Here is a 15,130-nt window from a genome sequence, read left to right as displayed (position 1 = left end):
GCCATTTCAGGCGTTGCCCCCCCCCCCCCCCAACAGCCCCCGGTTGGCGTTTTTCCTCAAAAATGCTTTCATGTCTTGGTCACAATGACAGGAAGCTATATTTAGCAAGCATTTACAAATGACGCCGGAATCAAAATGGAAGCAAGAGGAAAGAGGTTTGTAGTGAACTCCAGCCACCAACTCGGTGGAGGACTGGCCGACTCCAAAGTCAAGCGCGTTGCAGGCATCCGAGATGTGACGAATGCAACGACAAACTCTGGTTGCTTTGGCAACATTTATACGCAGACTAAAACAACCTTACTCACGCATGCGATGAGCATCCTCACCCGTTTCAGACGTGACCGGCACCCCCCGGAGTAAACACTGCACGGCGGCCGACCATCGCTCTGCCTCGGTTCTGCTCTCGGCCAGGTAGGCCCTCACCTGGCGGCGGCGCGACACCCCTTTACGTCGTTTGCCCGGCGGGTACCAGTAGAGCACCAGGAGAGGGGGCGCGGGGGCACGGGGGCAGCTGCAGCCCACCAGCTCCGACATGGGCAGCAGCAGACGGGCCTCCTTGCCCGGACGCGGCGACAGGCGCTGGACGTGGACGTGCGCGTGCGTGAGGGTCAGGGCGTAGTTGGAGGCCGGAGCCAGTGTGGGCGAGGCGGCCGGGGAGAGCCCGCCCGGGCCGCCGGGGCTGTCGGGGCAGCCGTTGTTGTTGCTACTGCTGCTGTTGCTGGAGTGGTTGTTGCCGCCGGAGGCCCAGCCGGCAAACTGGCCGTGAAGGAGGGCTTCCGATGGGGGGAAGGAGGACGGTTCTGGGGAGCGCATCCTCGCTTGCCGGAGGTGGACCAGTTTGAACAAGGCCAAATAAAAAAAATGTTTACAAATTTAAATGTTTAAAAAGCCGCAAGGCCAACTTCAAATGATTCAAAAAAAAGAAGATCTTTCAGTTCTTGCGTTGACAAGAAAAAACATTTCCTTCCCATGTGTCCTTCTCGGTGTCTGCATTGGAGTAGAAAGCCAACAGTTTCCGAGTCATCGTGACAAAATGGAAGCTTCCAGTGTGTCGCTGAGATAAGGATCTACACAGTTCAGTCTCGGTCAGGTCATTGTTGAACACATTTCAAACAGGTCAGATCCACGAGGTAAAACGAAAACAACACATCACAACTTCAGGCGACTTAGCAGCTACAACATCAATAAGATAGACATTTTAAAATAATTAAAGACGCATCAAGTTCCACTGAGAATACTGATCAAATGAGTAAATTAGAAAAAAAAAAAAACGCAAAATCAACACCGTGACTCCACAAGGAGGCTAAAAAAAAAAGCTCATTAAATAAACGCGTTTGTGATGAGGCTGCCTGTTTCGTGCTGGACGGACAGGAAAAAGTGCAGGATTGTTCTTCATTTTGACGAGATGATAATAGCCAAGGAGTATCGTCGTCTTTTTTTTTTTTTTTTTAATCTGTCCTCCATCTAGGTGGCGGCAACAGCAGAGAGACAGGCGGACAGGAGGCCAAAACAAACAAACCAAAAGGAACACACACAAGGCAAAAGAAAAACAGGCAGACAGGTCCAGGTGGCTCTTCGTCATGGTAAAAATTCCAAGCGCCACCTTCCCTCGCAGACGTCTGGCCGCCTGCATAAAAGACACCAAATGACAGCGTTGTTTTCTAGTCGACTGCGATATTTGGCAATTTTGCTTGCTTCCGAGGAGCCCAACTCCCATTTTTGAGTTTCATTTCCATCGAGGAGGGTTTACAGGGCAATCTGTTTGGAATTCCCATTTTGTGTGGGTAAAATGAGCCGTTTTGCGACGCTGCCGATCAAAGTCCAGCTCGATGATGTTGACACCATCCAGAAAATTTGGGTCTTCTTCACACAAACCGGTGAGAAGAGGAAGATGTGGGCGGGTACCTTGCATGACGCGCTCATTTTGTTTTCGCTAAGCCACATTGTGAGTCAAAGTCATCATCATCACCGGGAACTTGCTGACACACAACAAGCACCGTGGCCAAAAGCTTTCGAGACAACGAACCGCATCTGCCCGCAATGACGCCGGTCACGAGTAGTCCGAGACTTGCAGACTTTGCTTGACAAGCATCCATCCGAAGGATATGATGCCGTTTGACTTCATTTCTACAATTACATTTGAGGAAGTCATTTTTGTCTTTTCCCTTTCAAAATGCAGAAGGTCCACTCGAGTTCTCACGGGCTCTTTTATGTTGAAAATGATATGAAGCAGGCGATGTCATGAAGCCTTTTTGGCTGGTGGCCCAATCATGTTGCGGTGGCCCTGCCAGAACCAGCGCTGACCCTTATACTCACGATATAATATGTTAAGTTTTAATGATCGAGGTGGCCGCTAGGCAAAAACAAAATACATACTCTTCTTTATTAAAAAGCAAATACTACTACTGTAGTTAGGGTAGCTGGCTGTCAATGTCGCAATGTACAGATTTTTTTTTTTTCCCCCTTTGGGCTTTCTATCTTGTGTAATCCATTCCACAGGAAGGATACAATCAATGACGATTGATCGTTTTAAGTGGATAAAACTGAAAATATTGAATAATAAATATAAAGAAAGAATGTGTTGTTTTTATTGCATTTATTTTAAAACTGTCAGAGAACTTCAGCTGGCCACATAGTGACCTAGGGCCATCAAGCCACCGTGAATGTCGGACCCTGTGTACGTAGACACACACATACCTACAATGTGTGTGTGTGTGTATATATATATATATATATGCATTGTGTGTTAGCATTAAGCTCACAAACTTTCCTGAGGCACTACTTTGACGGTAAACTTCAACTGGGTGCGACAATAAGCAGTTTGATGCGAGTGCTAGGCCTCCATCAGTGTATTTAATTTATTTATGTATTTTTTTTTGGGGGGGGGGTAAATGTACGCAATGTTTGTTGGCTGGCTAAATGACAAGCAAACAAACTGAGCACTGAGAAATGACTCAGCTTTCTTTGAATTCAGGCCAATATCATGAACGTAAAAAAAAAAAAAGTCTCGATGCACTGAGAGAAGACCTTTCATCGTAGCGTACAAATGCGCCGGAGAATATGACAGTTCAAAGCTGCTTTGATATGTCAAAGTACAACGCTTGGCGCGATCATTGCTCAACTATTGGAGGTGGTCATCTCTTACTTTCAACTTTTACGACAGTCAGGAAACATTATGCAAGCTGCGGCGCGCAGACAGAATCAATGCCTGGCCGATGTCCTGTTTTGATAAGGCTCGCGTTCCAAAAGGAGCAGCCGGGCGGCCATTGTTGCACCTTTGGTCCTTGAAGCAGGGCGTGGACCCGTCAAATAAGAATACAAGCAATGAGCTAATTTGGAATCCGACACAATGAAGTTGCTGTGGACTGACTTGTGGGGGGTATTTTGGGCATGTGAGGGCAAGCTCTCACTTTTGACCCCTGACTGCATCATATTGTTAGTCGCTCAACAATAACATTCATCAAACTGCCTTGCTCAATTTATACATCTGGTGTCCGAGACTCATGCTGAACTGCCTCCACCTCTCTTGTCCTTTCTCACATTCGGAGCGTGCACAGGTGAAGCAAGATGGCCCCAGCAAAATATTTTTGGCTTGGAAGCACAAACCTCATGTTAAAATTGTTGATCAATCGGTGCTTTTGCTCCATAAAAATGGGCTCTATGTCTATGGTCATGTATGATAAAATGGACTGATTACCTTTCATAATCTTGTCGTAAACAAAACATTTTTAGTGGGCATGGGCATCTTCTGGGCCCTGATGAAATGCAAATCATGTACTGTAATCTTCCTCAGGGTGTTACAATAGGCTCGACTGCAGTTGTTTTGCTGTGTTTGCAATATATACATTTGCTCTGTACTTGCTGCGCTACATTCTGGGTGGATGGCCAAATATCGCAGTTTTATGTTTGAATTCTGGGCGGGTGGTAGCCGAGTGACAGTTTTCTGTTTGACACCGTACTGTTGTTCTTTTATCCTCTTTGGGACGAGTGCCTTTATGTCTACTGTCTTTTATGTATTCATCGTACCGTGATTATGCCGTTATTTGTGCTCTGTCTTCTTGGCCAGATCACCCATGAAGAGTCACACCGGACTCCATGGTTTTGTGTTCCGGTCAAAGGCTTTGATTGATAGATTGATTGATTCAGTGAGTGATTGTACTGGGTTTGACTTAAGACTGTACCCCCCCCGCCCCAGTGATAAATTCGAATTAATGAAAAAACGCATTAATCACGCAACACCACCTCCTCTGTGAACCATATTTTTTCCTTTGACAATTGATGATTCCGTAAAAATGCACTCATTTTGGGGGGCGGCAATTTTAGCGTCAAACTGAAAACTAAGTGTGCTTCATGTTTGAACTTTAACCGGTGTTGCGCGGATGTTAGCCAGACAGGCTACTCGGCGCTTGGTATCCCGATAGAGATTCATTTCAAAGTCCGAGCAACTAAACCACACGCTATGCGTTGTAATTTGTCCTGGGATATGACATCGCAATTTCTGGCGACTTTGTTTTGACGTTAGCCAAGAGTGCTAAAGTACCGATGCGACAACTGGAAGCTAACTGGCTGCTTCTTGTCTTGAAACGTAAAGCGTCAAGTGATTCGGTGTCAAAGTGATAGATAATTAAAAGAGCCCTAGGATATATTCGGAAGGCATTCAAAGCTCCTTTTTTGTAGGTTCACGACGAGCTACGTTGACAGTCGCATGGAAGTCGGCTAAAACGTCAGCTAGCGAGGTTAGGTTTGGACTCCCGAGCAAAGGTATAACAAGGCGAGATTACCAAGCAGTCCGCTATGATCGAAATGGAAGAAGACGGCGCCGTACCTCATCTTGTCTGCCGTGGACAGCGGTTCGTTTCTATGCCAAGCGGTGTGCTGCTGCTGTTGTTGCTGCTGCGTTGAGCGGCGCAAAGGAAACCCAATGGCGAGATGGAAAACATCGCGACACCCTCGACATTCTCCAATCAGTGACGGACCATCGCGCACTTCCTGTTTGGACCCGAACGCCTCCATCAAATGCCTGGGCAGCCAATCATTTCCACGCAGAGCCATGACTTGCCCTCGCGCTTTCAGCCGAAGCTGCTCAAAGGAATGTATCGTTGTTGAAGGTCATGTTACAAGAATTTGCACACACAAAGTTTGTGGCAGTGGCACCATATAAGGGGCAGGAAAGAACACAAAAGAGGAAGTGTTTTGTACAGCCAGTCTTTTTATTTGAAACCGAAAGCACGGTCAACAAAGCGAGACTTTAATTCTTGTAGCCGCGGCTGGCTCTGCGACCGCGAGCTCTCTCGAACTTCCTGCCCTTGGATCGAACGTAGGGCCTGGAAAAGAAAAAGAAAGTGACGATAGCAACAAAGCCAATGAGGTCAGCTTGGTCTTGAAACAATTTCAACCAGGGATTCTCAAAAGTGTCATTTGGCCACCGCGGGTGGCGTGCGAACATTTTATTGCATGACAGTTCCGTTGTATTTAACTGATGTGAAATATATTTGAATGTCATCTATAAAAGAACGGTTAAAAAACACATTTTGGTACACATTTATGAAATGTGCACGACATTATTTAAATGCAGTCTTCATATTGTGCAAAATATTGGAGTGGCTTACAATCAATTTAAATGTAGATTTTGGGGGATACAAAGCTGTTTTTGAGGAACACTTGCTCAGAATAATGACGGCTTTAAGATCATCAGAAATGCACATACTTGGTGTGGCTGTGAGGAGTTCCAGGAGCTTTTCCAAAGTGCCTGTAGACCTCTCTGCCCTTACGGGGACCTGAAAAAGAAAAACATTTTCATGGCCTTCAGGTGTGGTTTTATTATCTCGTTTGCCATCGTCTACAAAAATTATCAACATGCGGCTGTGGAGGTTCCCAAAGGTTCTCAGAATTTTGGGGTTCGGGCACATTGATGACGTTGACTTAAGTGACCCACGAGCTTGTGAAGCCTAAAATCAATTCAAGCAGTCTTTTCTCTTGTAATTTTTGGCTCAGGACCAACAACACGCATTCGCGGTAGCAAGTGGCTGCGGATTAAAGTTTCATCGGAAAGAACATCCATCCCTGGAGATCGGACGACAGCGGCTCGCGTCTTGACCACCACAAAGGGAGTGCGAGCGCACACTTTCCACATGTTTGACATCTGCACACTGACAATTTATACAACACAGCAGGACTGCCTCGGTCAACCAAGTGCAGTACCACAATAGGTGCAGCTTCTCAGAATCAGCCAAGAAGTCACGAGACGCTGAGTGTGTATAAAGTATGATTTTGAAGGATACCATTTTTTGCCCCCTCAATATTGTGATTTCGTATGCGACCTTTTTTTCCAGGTCCTCTTCCCATGTATTTTTTTTAACATACACAAGCAATAACTTCATCTGTATTACAATAGAGAATCTCAGATTTATGACACATAAATGTTTTGGTCTATTGGGTGAAAGTTACGCTCAAATGAATGGTAAAAGAACCATTAATTAATCAAGATGAAAGAGTTCATCTACTTCAATTGGAGCTGTTATCTTTGTAAACACTTTTGATTTGCATTCACGGGGACAATGTCACAATTGTACAAAACAGGCAGAGCGAAAACAAGCCTAGAAGTTATAAATCCGATGACAACAATAGAGCAAGCAAAGCCGTGGCTTACATTTCCACTCTTCATGAAACATAAATGTCAATATGTGGACTACGCCACTTAAGACATTCAGCTTATCTTGAAACGAGCAATAAAAATGTTTCCAGAAAAAATATAAACCCACTGAACGACTGAAACGAAGCAGCTTGTTTTTGTTTTCAAATCGCAATCTTCGGGATTTGAAAATTGCATTGTTCATTACGATGCTGCTTTGAGTTTCAGCCGTGCGACGCATTCACTGTAAACGCGGTGCGTCGCGAGCGCAGCCTAAATCATGACCTTTCCCGAGCACTGAAAAATGCGCGGCATTGTCCTTACCAGACAGCAGCACTGTGCCATGTCCTTTGGGTGTCGCCATAGCCAGCTGGTCAAAAGTCATTACTTGGCCTCCGGCCTGCAGGATCCTGCGACGAGCACCGTCAGTCACCCTCAGAGCGCACACCTTGAGAGAGCGACGTCACAGTCAGAGACACAAGCGTGGACACTCCCAAAAAGTCAGAGCTATTCGGCATTCAGGAATTGGATCCAGGGAAAAAAGAAAAAAAATATTCAAGTTCTCCACCTTTCTGTAACTCTTCCAGTCTGTGCGTGCTGCAGCCGGCTGATGACACTGTAAACTCAATGTCCATTTCCCACTCAGAACATCCCGTTGCAAGCCTCGCAATGGCACAGCGCTTCCAGTGTCATCGGCAGACACACAGACTGGAAGTGTCACACTCAGGCACAGAAGGAGTCGCGCCCACACAAAGTCGTGGAAATGCGAAGTGGCTGCTGACCTTGAGCTTGGGCACTTTCTGGATCCTGACATCATCGGTGATTGTTCCCACGACGACGGCGATTTTGTTTTCGCGGCCGGCCATGTTCATCTTCCTGATCTGGAACGAGACACAAATCGACATCTTTGACTCGGCAATCCGTAACAACTCTGTGTGTGTGTGTGTATGTGTTTAAACGGCGAGCTATCTGCTACGCTGAGGACCGTGAGAATTGAGCGGCCGCGAGAGGATTCAAGCTCAACACATCCATGGTGCTCGGTGATTTTGTTTTATGAAACGGAGCCATCTATCCATCCAGGCAAGTATGGGCATCTTTTGCTCCTGCTGCAGTCAAAATTTACCAAACTGTGACTTATGAGGTTTCGGCCCGCATGAAGGAACTTCTCTTTGTTTTCAGTGAAGCCCCAGTAGGCCTGTTTTTTTTTTTTTAACTCGTACACAAGGTTACGATACAAGAATTTGAATGAATTAAACATTTCGGACTTGGTCTTTTCATCATGAGGAGTGTGAGGTTGGGAAGACTGACCAGGCGGGAAATGGAGATGGGAGGCCTGTTGGTCCTGCTCATGAAGAGCCTCTTCAGGACAACCTTGTTGAAGGGCGCATTGGAGCGACGGGCCAGGAACCTGTACAGCTACAAGGCAAACCATGTTGAGGACATGTTATTGTGTTCCATTCCGAACATGTTGGTGCTCCGTATCCGTTCTAGTAGTGATGTATTATTTGAAGGGTTAGAATTTCCATTAGCCCATCAATGGCGCCCCACATGAAGTTCATGAACCTTCGTTGGACAAAACTGTATGGTTTACTTTGACACTTAAAGGTTTAAACATGCAATCTTTGTTTCTATCTTGTGTTTCTGTGTCAAGTTTTACACTAAACTTCAACTGTGGGGTAAAAACAGCTTGAAGAAAATACTTCTTGCATCTGATTTGGATAACTGTGCAAAAATGAACACATTTTCGATACCTCAAAGTGAGGTTTTAAAATCATCAGAGATTGTTAACAGTAAGAGTGAGAACAAGCACTGAGAAATACAATTGAAATATGCAGTATTTTAAAATGTAATTATCGCTTACGGGAGTGAGGGGGGGGGTGTTCATCATATGGTCTGACATGACCGATTGTCATCAATCGAAAGTTGGGTCAGAAACATCTCCCCGGCGATCAACAGAGGTTCAGTGTACATCTGTGTGTGATGCACTTACCTTGACCAGGAGCCTCAGGTAGATATCCTGGCTCTTTGGCTCCTTCCTGTGCACCTTACGGTCCTTGTTATGTCTGATGTCAACTCCCTTTTGGAATCACGAAACACACATAAATGAACAAGATCACCTTCATTCATTACCTCGACTTGAACTAGTAGGCGCTTGGTACAAACTGGGACCAGGGCTTTTTCCACCCACGAATACAAGACTTTTTGTTTTTTCGCGTTTAACATGCAATTGAAAGGAACTACACGAGGCGCATCGCGATATTTGAACAGGTCGGTGTACACGCTGACTTTCAAGCGCTCGCGGCTAATTAGTTGGCCAACGCAAAGATGAGGGGTGTAGCACCACCATCACCACCGCATGACACATTCGTATCTTCAGCTTGGACCTTGTTGTTTTACATCGAGAGCCTCTTTTCAAGGTGTGTTGTGTGCGCCGTCAAGGATTTAGTCTGGCTAGCTGTGGGCAAGAAGAGACGAAGCTAATGTGATTAGGAAGGACATATACCACTAAATAGCGGTTGCATCGCAATGTAAACTGTTCCCACAATCGGTAAATGTCACATTGAAGATGTTGCGCGGTGACAATTAGGAGGATGACGGTGGATAGTCAAACTGGCGTATCATGAAAATTAAACTAGTGGCACCTACCATCTTGGACTCGAAGGGAAAAGGGAAAAGGAAGAGCGTCGGTCTCGCGATAAACAGTGCACGGAAATCTCGCGTCTCTGATTGGTTAAAGACAAGCACTATTTCCGGTAGGCATCCACGTGCAAAAACTGGGTGGAATTTTGAACGGCGCCTCTAGCGACAGGATAAATCAAAGCATCTATTTACAGTATATGCCATTTAAAAAAGAATTGTTACGATATTTTAATCTGAGTATGCGTAACTATCTGTCAGTAAAGAAACATGATCAACCTACTTTTTCTTGAAAACCCAAACACAAAATATGATTAACTATTTACAATTCTGCCGTGCTATGACAATACAACAAAGATGCATTTATTCCGTGGTTTTCCCCTTTACAGCTGCAGAGCGTGTTGTGAAAGCGCTCTATAAACAAAGATGTATTGCATTGTATTGTCGATTAATTTCGTTGAATGTCATAAAAAGACACAAACAAATTATGTAGCAACATTTGTAGCTTTTATAAGAAACACTTATCGTTTACAACAGCCTCTGATATTACACTCTCAAATTCATCTGTGCAGCACCAACTCATAGCTTTTTTTTTTTTTTTACACATTGAGCAGATCAAGAGCCACACTCTTTATAGTAATTATTTTTGTGTTAATACAAATAATATTGTAATACAGTATTACACACGTAATGCTCATTTGCATAAGGTCACTTATTGAAGACAAAAATAGAAGAAATCATCAAAGGTAAACAACCCATATGACATTTAAAATGGGGCTTTAATCACACGTGACAATCTCATTAGAATTCTGATTAGAATGGTCTGAAATTGAACTCGACACGCTTTTAAAATCTTGAAGAAAAAAAATAACAACAGTGCAGTAGATGGCCATTGAGTACAAAAGTTGGCGAAAATTCATTCCAGTTTGTGGTCCTGCTGTCGGAGGTGACACAGGAAAATGGTGAACACGAGGGCGACTCCCCCAAGGAACACCGTCCGAGCCATGGGGGGGACCAGGGAAAAGTTCACAGCCTGGGATGATGATGATGATCATGATGATGGTGGGGAGTGGGGGAAGTAACTAAAGTTAAAGCTGAAGCTTTAAATCTAACTTTGACAGTAGGTGAGCAACCAATTAGATCTCACCTGCATTGTCGACCAGAACACCACACCAGTCTGAAGAAAGACATCAAGAACATTGATTTTAGAGCACTCTACAATTACCACCAAAATTGAAATGTGTACCTTGTAAGACGTCCAGAATTTTTCTTTCCAATCTTGAAAAAGATTATCTTTGTTTTCGAGGAAACTCAAACCTGAAAGAAGGAAGAACCAACACATTCATCCATCCATTTTCTGTTCCATCATTTTCCGGGTGCTGGAGGTCCCAGCTGTCTTCGGGCAGTCGGCGGGGGACACCCTGAACCGGTTGCCAGCCAATCGCAGGAAGAACCAACACATGATTGACAAATTGTTCGGATGACCGGTGGTGGATCTAAGACAACATTGCCAGACGACCATTGTTCGAGATCCCATGATATCAAATACTATGAATCAGGACACAGCTATTTAAAGCACAATGCAATATACAAACTTAAAAGACCTTATTTTATGCAATTGTGACTTGTTGTGCATGATTGCTTTCCAGCAGTAATGTTGTAAAATACTGAACGCAGAATAAAGTCACTGATAATTCCTGACGAATGACATTTTTAAAAAATCCAACAGTTGCAGCAGTGTAAATCCCTCTGGATTTTTTTCCCCAGGTCACCACGATGCTGTTGCGAGGCAGAATTCATTGGGCGTAACCATAACAATCAAACTGGCCAATGAATAAAAAGGCTCAAGTAAAGGAAATCCTGGCTTTGTCCTCTGCGAAGAATAACCAGTATTACTGCAGTTTACTGAAGCAAGTTTGACCCACTCCATGTCAAGTCCTGTACAGGGAACCCTCCCTCCATTATCGCGGGGGTGACGTTCCAAAAGAAGAGCAGAAATCAGTGAAGTAGTCAGTGTACTGGAACTGGAACTACTCCTGAAGGTTTTCTTCTTAGTTTAGAAAGACTTGACGAGTCCATCCAGCCTTTATTGTCCACCCAGGCGTCCATCGCTGATGAACACTTGACAAAAATAGACAATGACACAGGAGTAATGAAAAGAAATCGAAGCTCTTTCCGTATGCACCTCACGCTTTCGTGTCTTTTCTCAAAAAGACGTAACTCCGTCGACATCGACGTGAACCACTTGCTGCCACTCAATGCAATTCTCAAATGTAACAGCAGGAGGCAGAATAACCTAAATACACGTGGAAAAAAATCACTGTTATCGCTTACCAGAGTTACCGTTTGAACTGAACAAAATAAGATGATTTCAATCGGCAACTCACCAATATAAAAGGCACTGATGGTGAGCGGGGCGGCCACCAGCTGATCCACCACCACCTTGCCCGTCACCGCCTTAACCCCGCCCCCAGGCAGCATCCTTTCCAGCCAGCGCAGCCACTGGTAGTTAAAGTTGGCGTGGAAACAGAAGCCCACGGTGGCCACGCGGGCTGTCTGGTGCCAGTCCACGCCGGCGGAGCTGTCTTGGCGGCGTAACACGCGCTGCTGGAAGAGGTCGGCGCAGGAGAACAGCGCCGTGTAGCCGACCACGTTGCTGATGTACGGGTGGGCCCTGAATGCAGCCTGGGCCCTGTTCATGTTCGAAAGCTTACAAACAGTGAGAGGGGACTGATTGGAATGAAAGCCCAGATTTGAAAATAATTCTGAACTGAGGAGGTTGAAATTCTACAATCCTTGCTGTCTTAAGTTCCCAACGTGGTTCCTCTGCCAACTTCCTCGGCCCAGAGAGACTCCTTCCCACGACTCTGTTGGACGAGGAGGAGCTGAAATCAATCTCGGAGGCCCTTCTCACTGGGTCAAAGTTCAACCATTCCCCCCGCGATAACATGTCAGCTTGCTACAATGATCTGATTAAAAAAAAAAAAGAGTAACGCAAGCTACTTAAAGTTCATGACAGTTACAAAGTTTGCTGTGAGTCAAAGTACACACATTCTGTGCTTTTAAATTCATTCTGAAGCGCTTGAGTGACTTAGCAGAAAGAGAACTCTTGCCACCGTGTAAGAGCTGAAGACAGAAATGGAGCTGCCTCTCGCGAGCTCATGTGTGACGCTCAAAATAGACCTTCAAAACAGTAAAGCACGAGAAGTCGGGAGGAAGTTCGACGTGCGGTGTCATTTTCTCCATACTGCCCATAAAATGGACTCGCCCATACATGCAGAACATGTCGTGCAGGGGTGCCCGAGTACAGTCATTGAGAGTTCTCAACTCAACTCAACTCGAAAGCATTTTCAAACAGCCATCGCTGCACACAAAGTGCTGTACATGGAGCAACTAACATACAACAGTATGTTACAACAGAGAGTTGAGACAAGTGGGGCTGCATGGACGATATTGGAAAGAAAATATTCACAAATGGGTCATTTATTGATTTGTTTTTAACATTACTTTTCCTCCCGACTTTTGAATACAGATATCTCCACTGTCTACTCAGTTAAAATGGGCTCATTACTTTTTCAACCAAGCGGATCTAAAAAGTACGTAGACAGGTTTAGGGATGAAAAAATTCGACCAAGGAAACTTTTTCCACCATGAATGTGACCCCTGTGCAAAGCTGTCGAAATGTTGCGGTGTTTATTTGCGTTTTTAGTCAAAAAACAAACAAGATAATGTGGTTACATAAGTGTACACACCCTCTTATAACCGAGGATGGGACTATGTTGAGAATTGACCAGTCACATTCAAACACGTTAAATTAGAATCAACACACACCTGCCACCATTTTAATTCACCCCAAATAAAGTTCAGCTGTTCTAGTAGGCTTTTGGTGACTTTTTCTTTTTTGCTTTCCAGCAGAAGCAGTGAAGGCTCCAGGATTTTTTTTAACCCCTTGTTGTCTGTGAACATTACTTTTCCTCCCGACTTTTGAATACAGATATCTCCACTGTCTACTCAGTTAAAATGGGCTCATTACTTTTTCAACCAAGCGGATCTAAAAAGTATGTAGACAGGTTTAGGGATGAAAAAATTCGACCAAGGAAACTTTTTCCACCATGAATGTGACCCCTGTGCAAAGCTGTCGAAATGTTGCGGTGTTTATTTGCGTTTTTAGTCAAAAAACAAACAAGATAATGTGGTTACATAAGTGTACACACCCTCTTATAACCGAGGATGGGACTATGTTGAGAATTGACCAGTCACATTCAAACACGTTAAATTAGAATCAACACACACCTGCCACCATTTTAATTCACCCCAAATAAAGTTCAGCTGTTCTAGTAGGCTTTTGGTGACTTTTTCTTTTTTGCTTTCCAGCAGAAGCAGTGAAGGCTCCAGGATTTTTTTTCTCTCCTAGTGCTAGAGAGGGGATTGACTGAAAAAATAATTGATTGATGTATTTTAAATATCATGTTGGAGAGGCTTCACTGGGGCTACACAGATATCTGATCAGGCTATCGCCCCAGTTAGCCCGAGCGTAGCGCCATCCCTGAGCAAAAGCATGAGGACTTTGTGCTGCCACTGAGTTCAACACTTGACTTTAGCTCACTCAAACACATGATGCCGCTGCCACCATGCTTCACTGTTGTTATGGTCGCAGTTCTTTTGACACAAACATGTACTTCTACTTCTCTTCCACTTTGGAGCGGGAGTGCTTTCGCCACCTCTGTCCCCTCCGCGCAAGCCAGTTTTCTTCCAATCGAGTAATTGCCCTTCATTGTCCGTCCCCTTTGTCCAAAATGTCCCCGCCTTGGAAGGTGCTTGCACGTCTGATACGGGTCAATTAAAGGCACTAGCAACCACGTAGGCTCTTCCCTCTGAGAATGCGCTAATGAGCATGACGATTTAAGCGGTTCAATTAAGAAGTGCGCAGCGGTTTTGCCGGCAAGCGGCCTTTTGTGCGTCACACAATGGTGGATGCGTGTCCATGGTTTGACTCCTCCGATAATTGCCTGTTTTTGGTGTAGGGCTCTGAGCAAGTGGGATTCGATTCTGAATGCTGGGGAGCGAGGTGTGGGGTGGTCAAAGAAAAAGGAAGGGCATCATTTGCGCAGATGTCACTTGACTTGGGTTCAGAAAACACACACATGCTCTCACAGTGACGGACGGCTTCCACCTCGTCGCTTGTTTGGAGGAAGAAGACAAGAAGGAAAGGACAGGTTTGGATTTTTAACTCGTTCCTCTAATTTGGGGTTGCAAAATTTGGGAATTTTCATTGTTGGAAACTTTTGATGGGGATGAATGGAAATGAGCAGATGATTAAAAAAACTAAAGGGTGGCTCTGAGATGCATATCGACAAGCCACAATAGCAGGCAGAGTGAAGTTCTGGGGCTGCTTTGCTTCACCCTGCACTGGGTGTCTTGAAACGGCAAAGAAATCTCAAGTGCCCCCAGGCAAAAGTGAAACGTGCTGCCTCGTGTCAGAAAGGGTCATTCAACGTGATAAAGGACAAACACACCAGCTAATATATTTACAACTAAAATATTCTGATGCTAATGCTACTACTGACCCTACTATAATACTATTATTTTTTGAAGCTATTTCTTGTGGACCACAAAAATAACACAATACCTGATTTTCATTGGTTGGTTTTCAGTACATTTTATGTGCTGTTGCTTTTGTCAGTCTCAGTTTACTTAAGTGCTCATTGCTGGGTTTTTTGTTTTTACTTAACGGATTTTGTGCGTATTATATTTGGGTATAATTCTGACTAAAACATCCGGATTTCATGCAATCACATTATGAATGATATAAATTCATAAAAAAAACCTTTGTAACGATTTAAAATTACAACCCCCCCCCCA

At 44.6% G+C, this 15,130-nt stretch overlaps 3 protein-coding genes across 6 annotated transcripts in view; all 3 read right to left on the bottom strand.

Moving 5' to 3' along the window:
- sphk2 (sphingosine kinase 2) overlaps positions 1-5,093 on the bottom strand; it is a 22,092-nt gene extending 16,999 nt beyond the window's left edge. The window contains exons 1-2 of one of the 2 annotated variants that reach the window (XM_019868956.1): positions 4,826-5,093; positions 327-1,627 (exon numbers count right to left, since the gene is read on the bottom strand). In XM_019868956.1, the coding sequence (XP_019724515.1) occupies positions 327-813 (487 nt within the window). In that variant the 5' untranslated portion in view covers positions 814-1,627; positions 4,826-5,093. Of the gene's footprint in view, positions 1-326; positions 1,628-4,781 lie in introns of both variants that reach the window. The other variant, XM_019868957.1, reaches the window with a different exon arrangement.
- A 96-nt stretch (positions 5,094-5,189) lies between these two features.
- Positions 5,190-15,130, bottom strand: part of rpl18 (ribosomal protein L18) — a 13,702-nt gene continuing 3,761 nt past the window's right edge. Inside the window, exons 1-7 of one of the 2 annotated variants that reach the window (XM_019868976.1) lie at positions 9,278-9,400; positions 8,622-8,708; positions 7,940-8,047; positions 7,414-7,512; positions 6,956-7,079; positions 5,708-5,777; positions 5,190-5,324 (exon numbers count right to left, since the gene is read on the bottom strand). In XM_019868976.1, the coding sequence (XP_019724535.1) occupies positions 5,249-5,324; positions 5,708-5,777; positions 6,956-7,079; positions 7,414-7,512; positions 7,940-8,047; positions 8,622-8,708; positions 9,278-9,280 (567 nt within the window). In that variant the 5' untranslated portion in view covers positions 9,281-9,400 and the 3' untranslated portion in view covers positions 5,190-5,248. Of the gene's footprint in view, positions 5,325-5,707; positions 5,778-6,955; positions 7,080-7,413; positions 7,513-7,939; positions 8,048-8,621; positions 8,709-9,277; positions 9,401-15,130 lie in introns of those variants that run through there. The other variant, XM_019868975.1, reaches the window with a different exon arrangement.
- On the bottom strand, positions 9,760-12,209 carry LOC109515299 (mpv17-like protein). Of its 2 annotated transcripts, XR_002168162.1 has the most exons (5): positions 11,656-12,209; positions 10,515-10,585; positions 10,416-10,445; positions 9,992-10,301; positions 9,760-9,846 (listed from the first exon to the last, which is right to left on the bottom strand). XR_002168162.1 is itself a non-coding variant. In XM_019868977.1 (4 exons), the coding sequence occupies exons 1-4, from the start codon at positions 11,966-11,968 to the stop codon at positions 10,185-10,187; spliced, it is 531 nt and encodes a 176-aa protein (XP_019724536.1). In that variant the 5' UTR covers positions 11,969-12,209; the 3' UTR covers positions 9,854-10,184. The 2 variants fall into 2 exon arrangements, 1 of the variants encoding a protein (XP_019724536.1); XM_019868977.1 differs by lacking the exon at positions 9,760-9,846 and having other exon boundaries at positions 9,854-10,301.

Source organism: Hippocampus comes, unplaced genomic scaffold, assembly GCF_001891065.2.
Source record: "Hippocampus comes isolate QL1 unplaced genomic scaffold, H_comes_QL1_v1.1 scaffold67, whole genome shotgun sequence".
NCBI classification, from domain to species: Eukaryota; Metazoa; Chordata; class Actinopteri; order Syngnathiformes; family Syngnathidae; genus Hippocampus; species Hippocampus comes.
The sequence above is the reverse complement of the archived record's forward strand: the minus strand, read 5'-3'. Positions and strand labels throughout refer to the sequence as shown.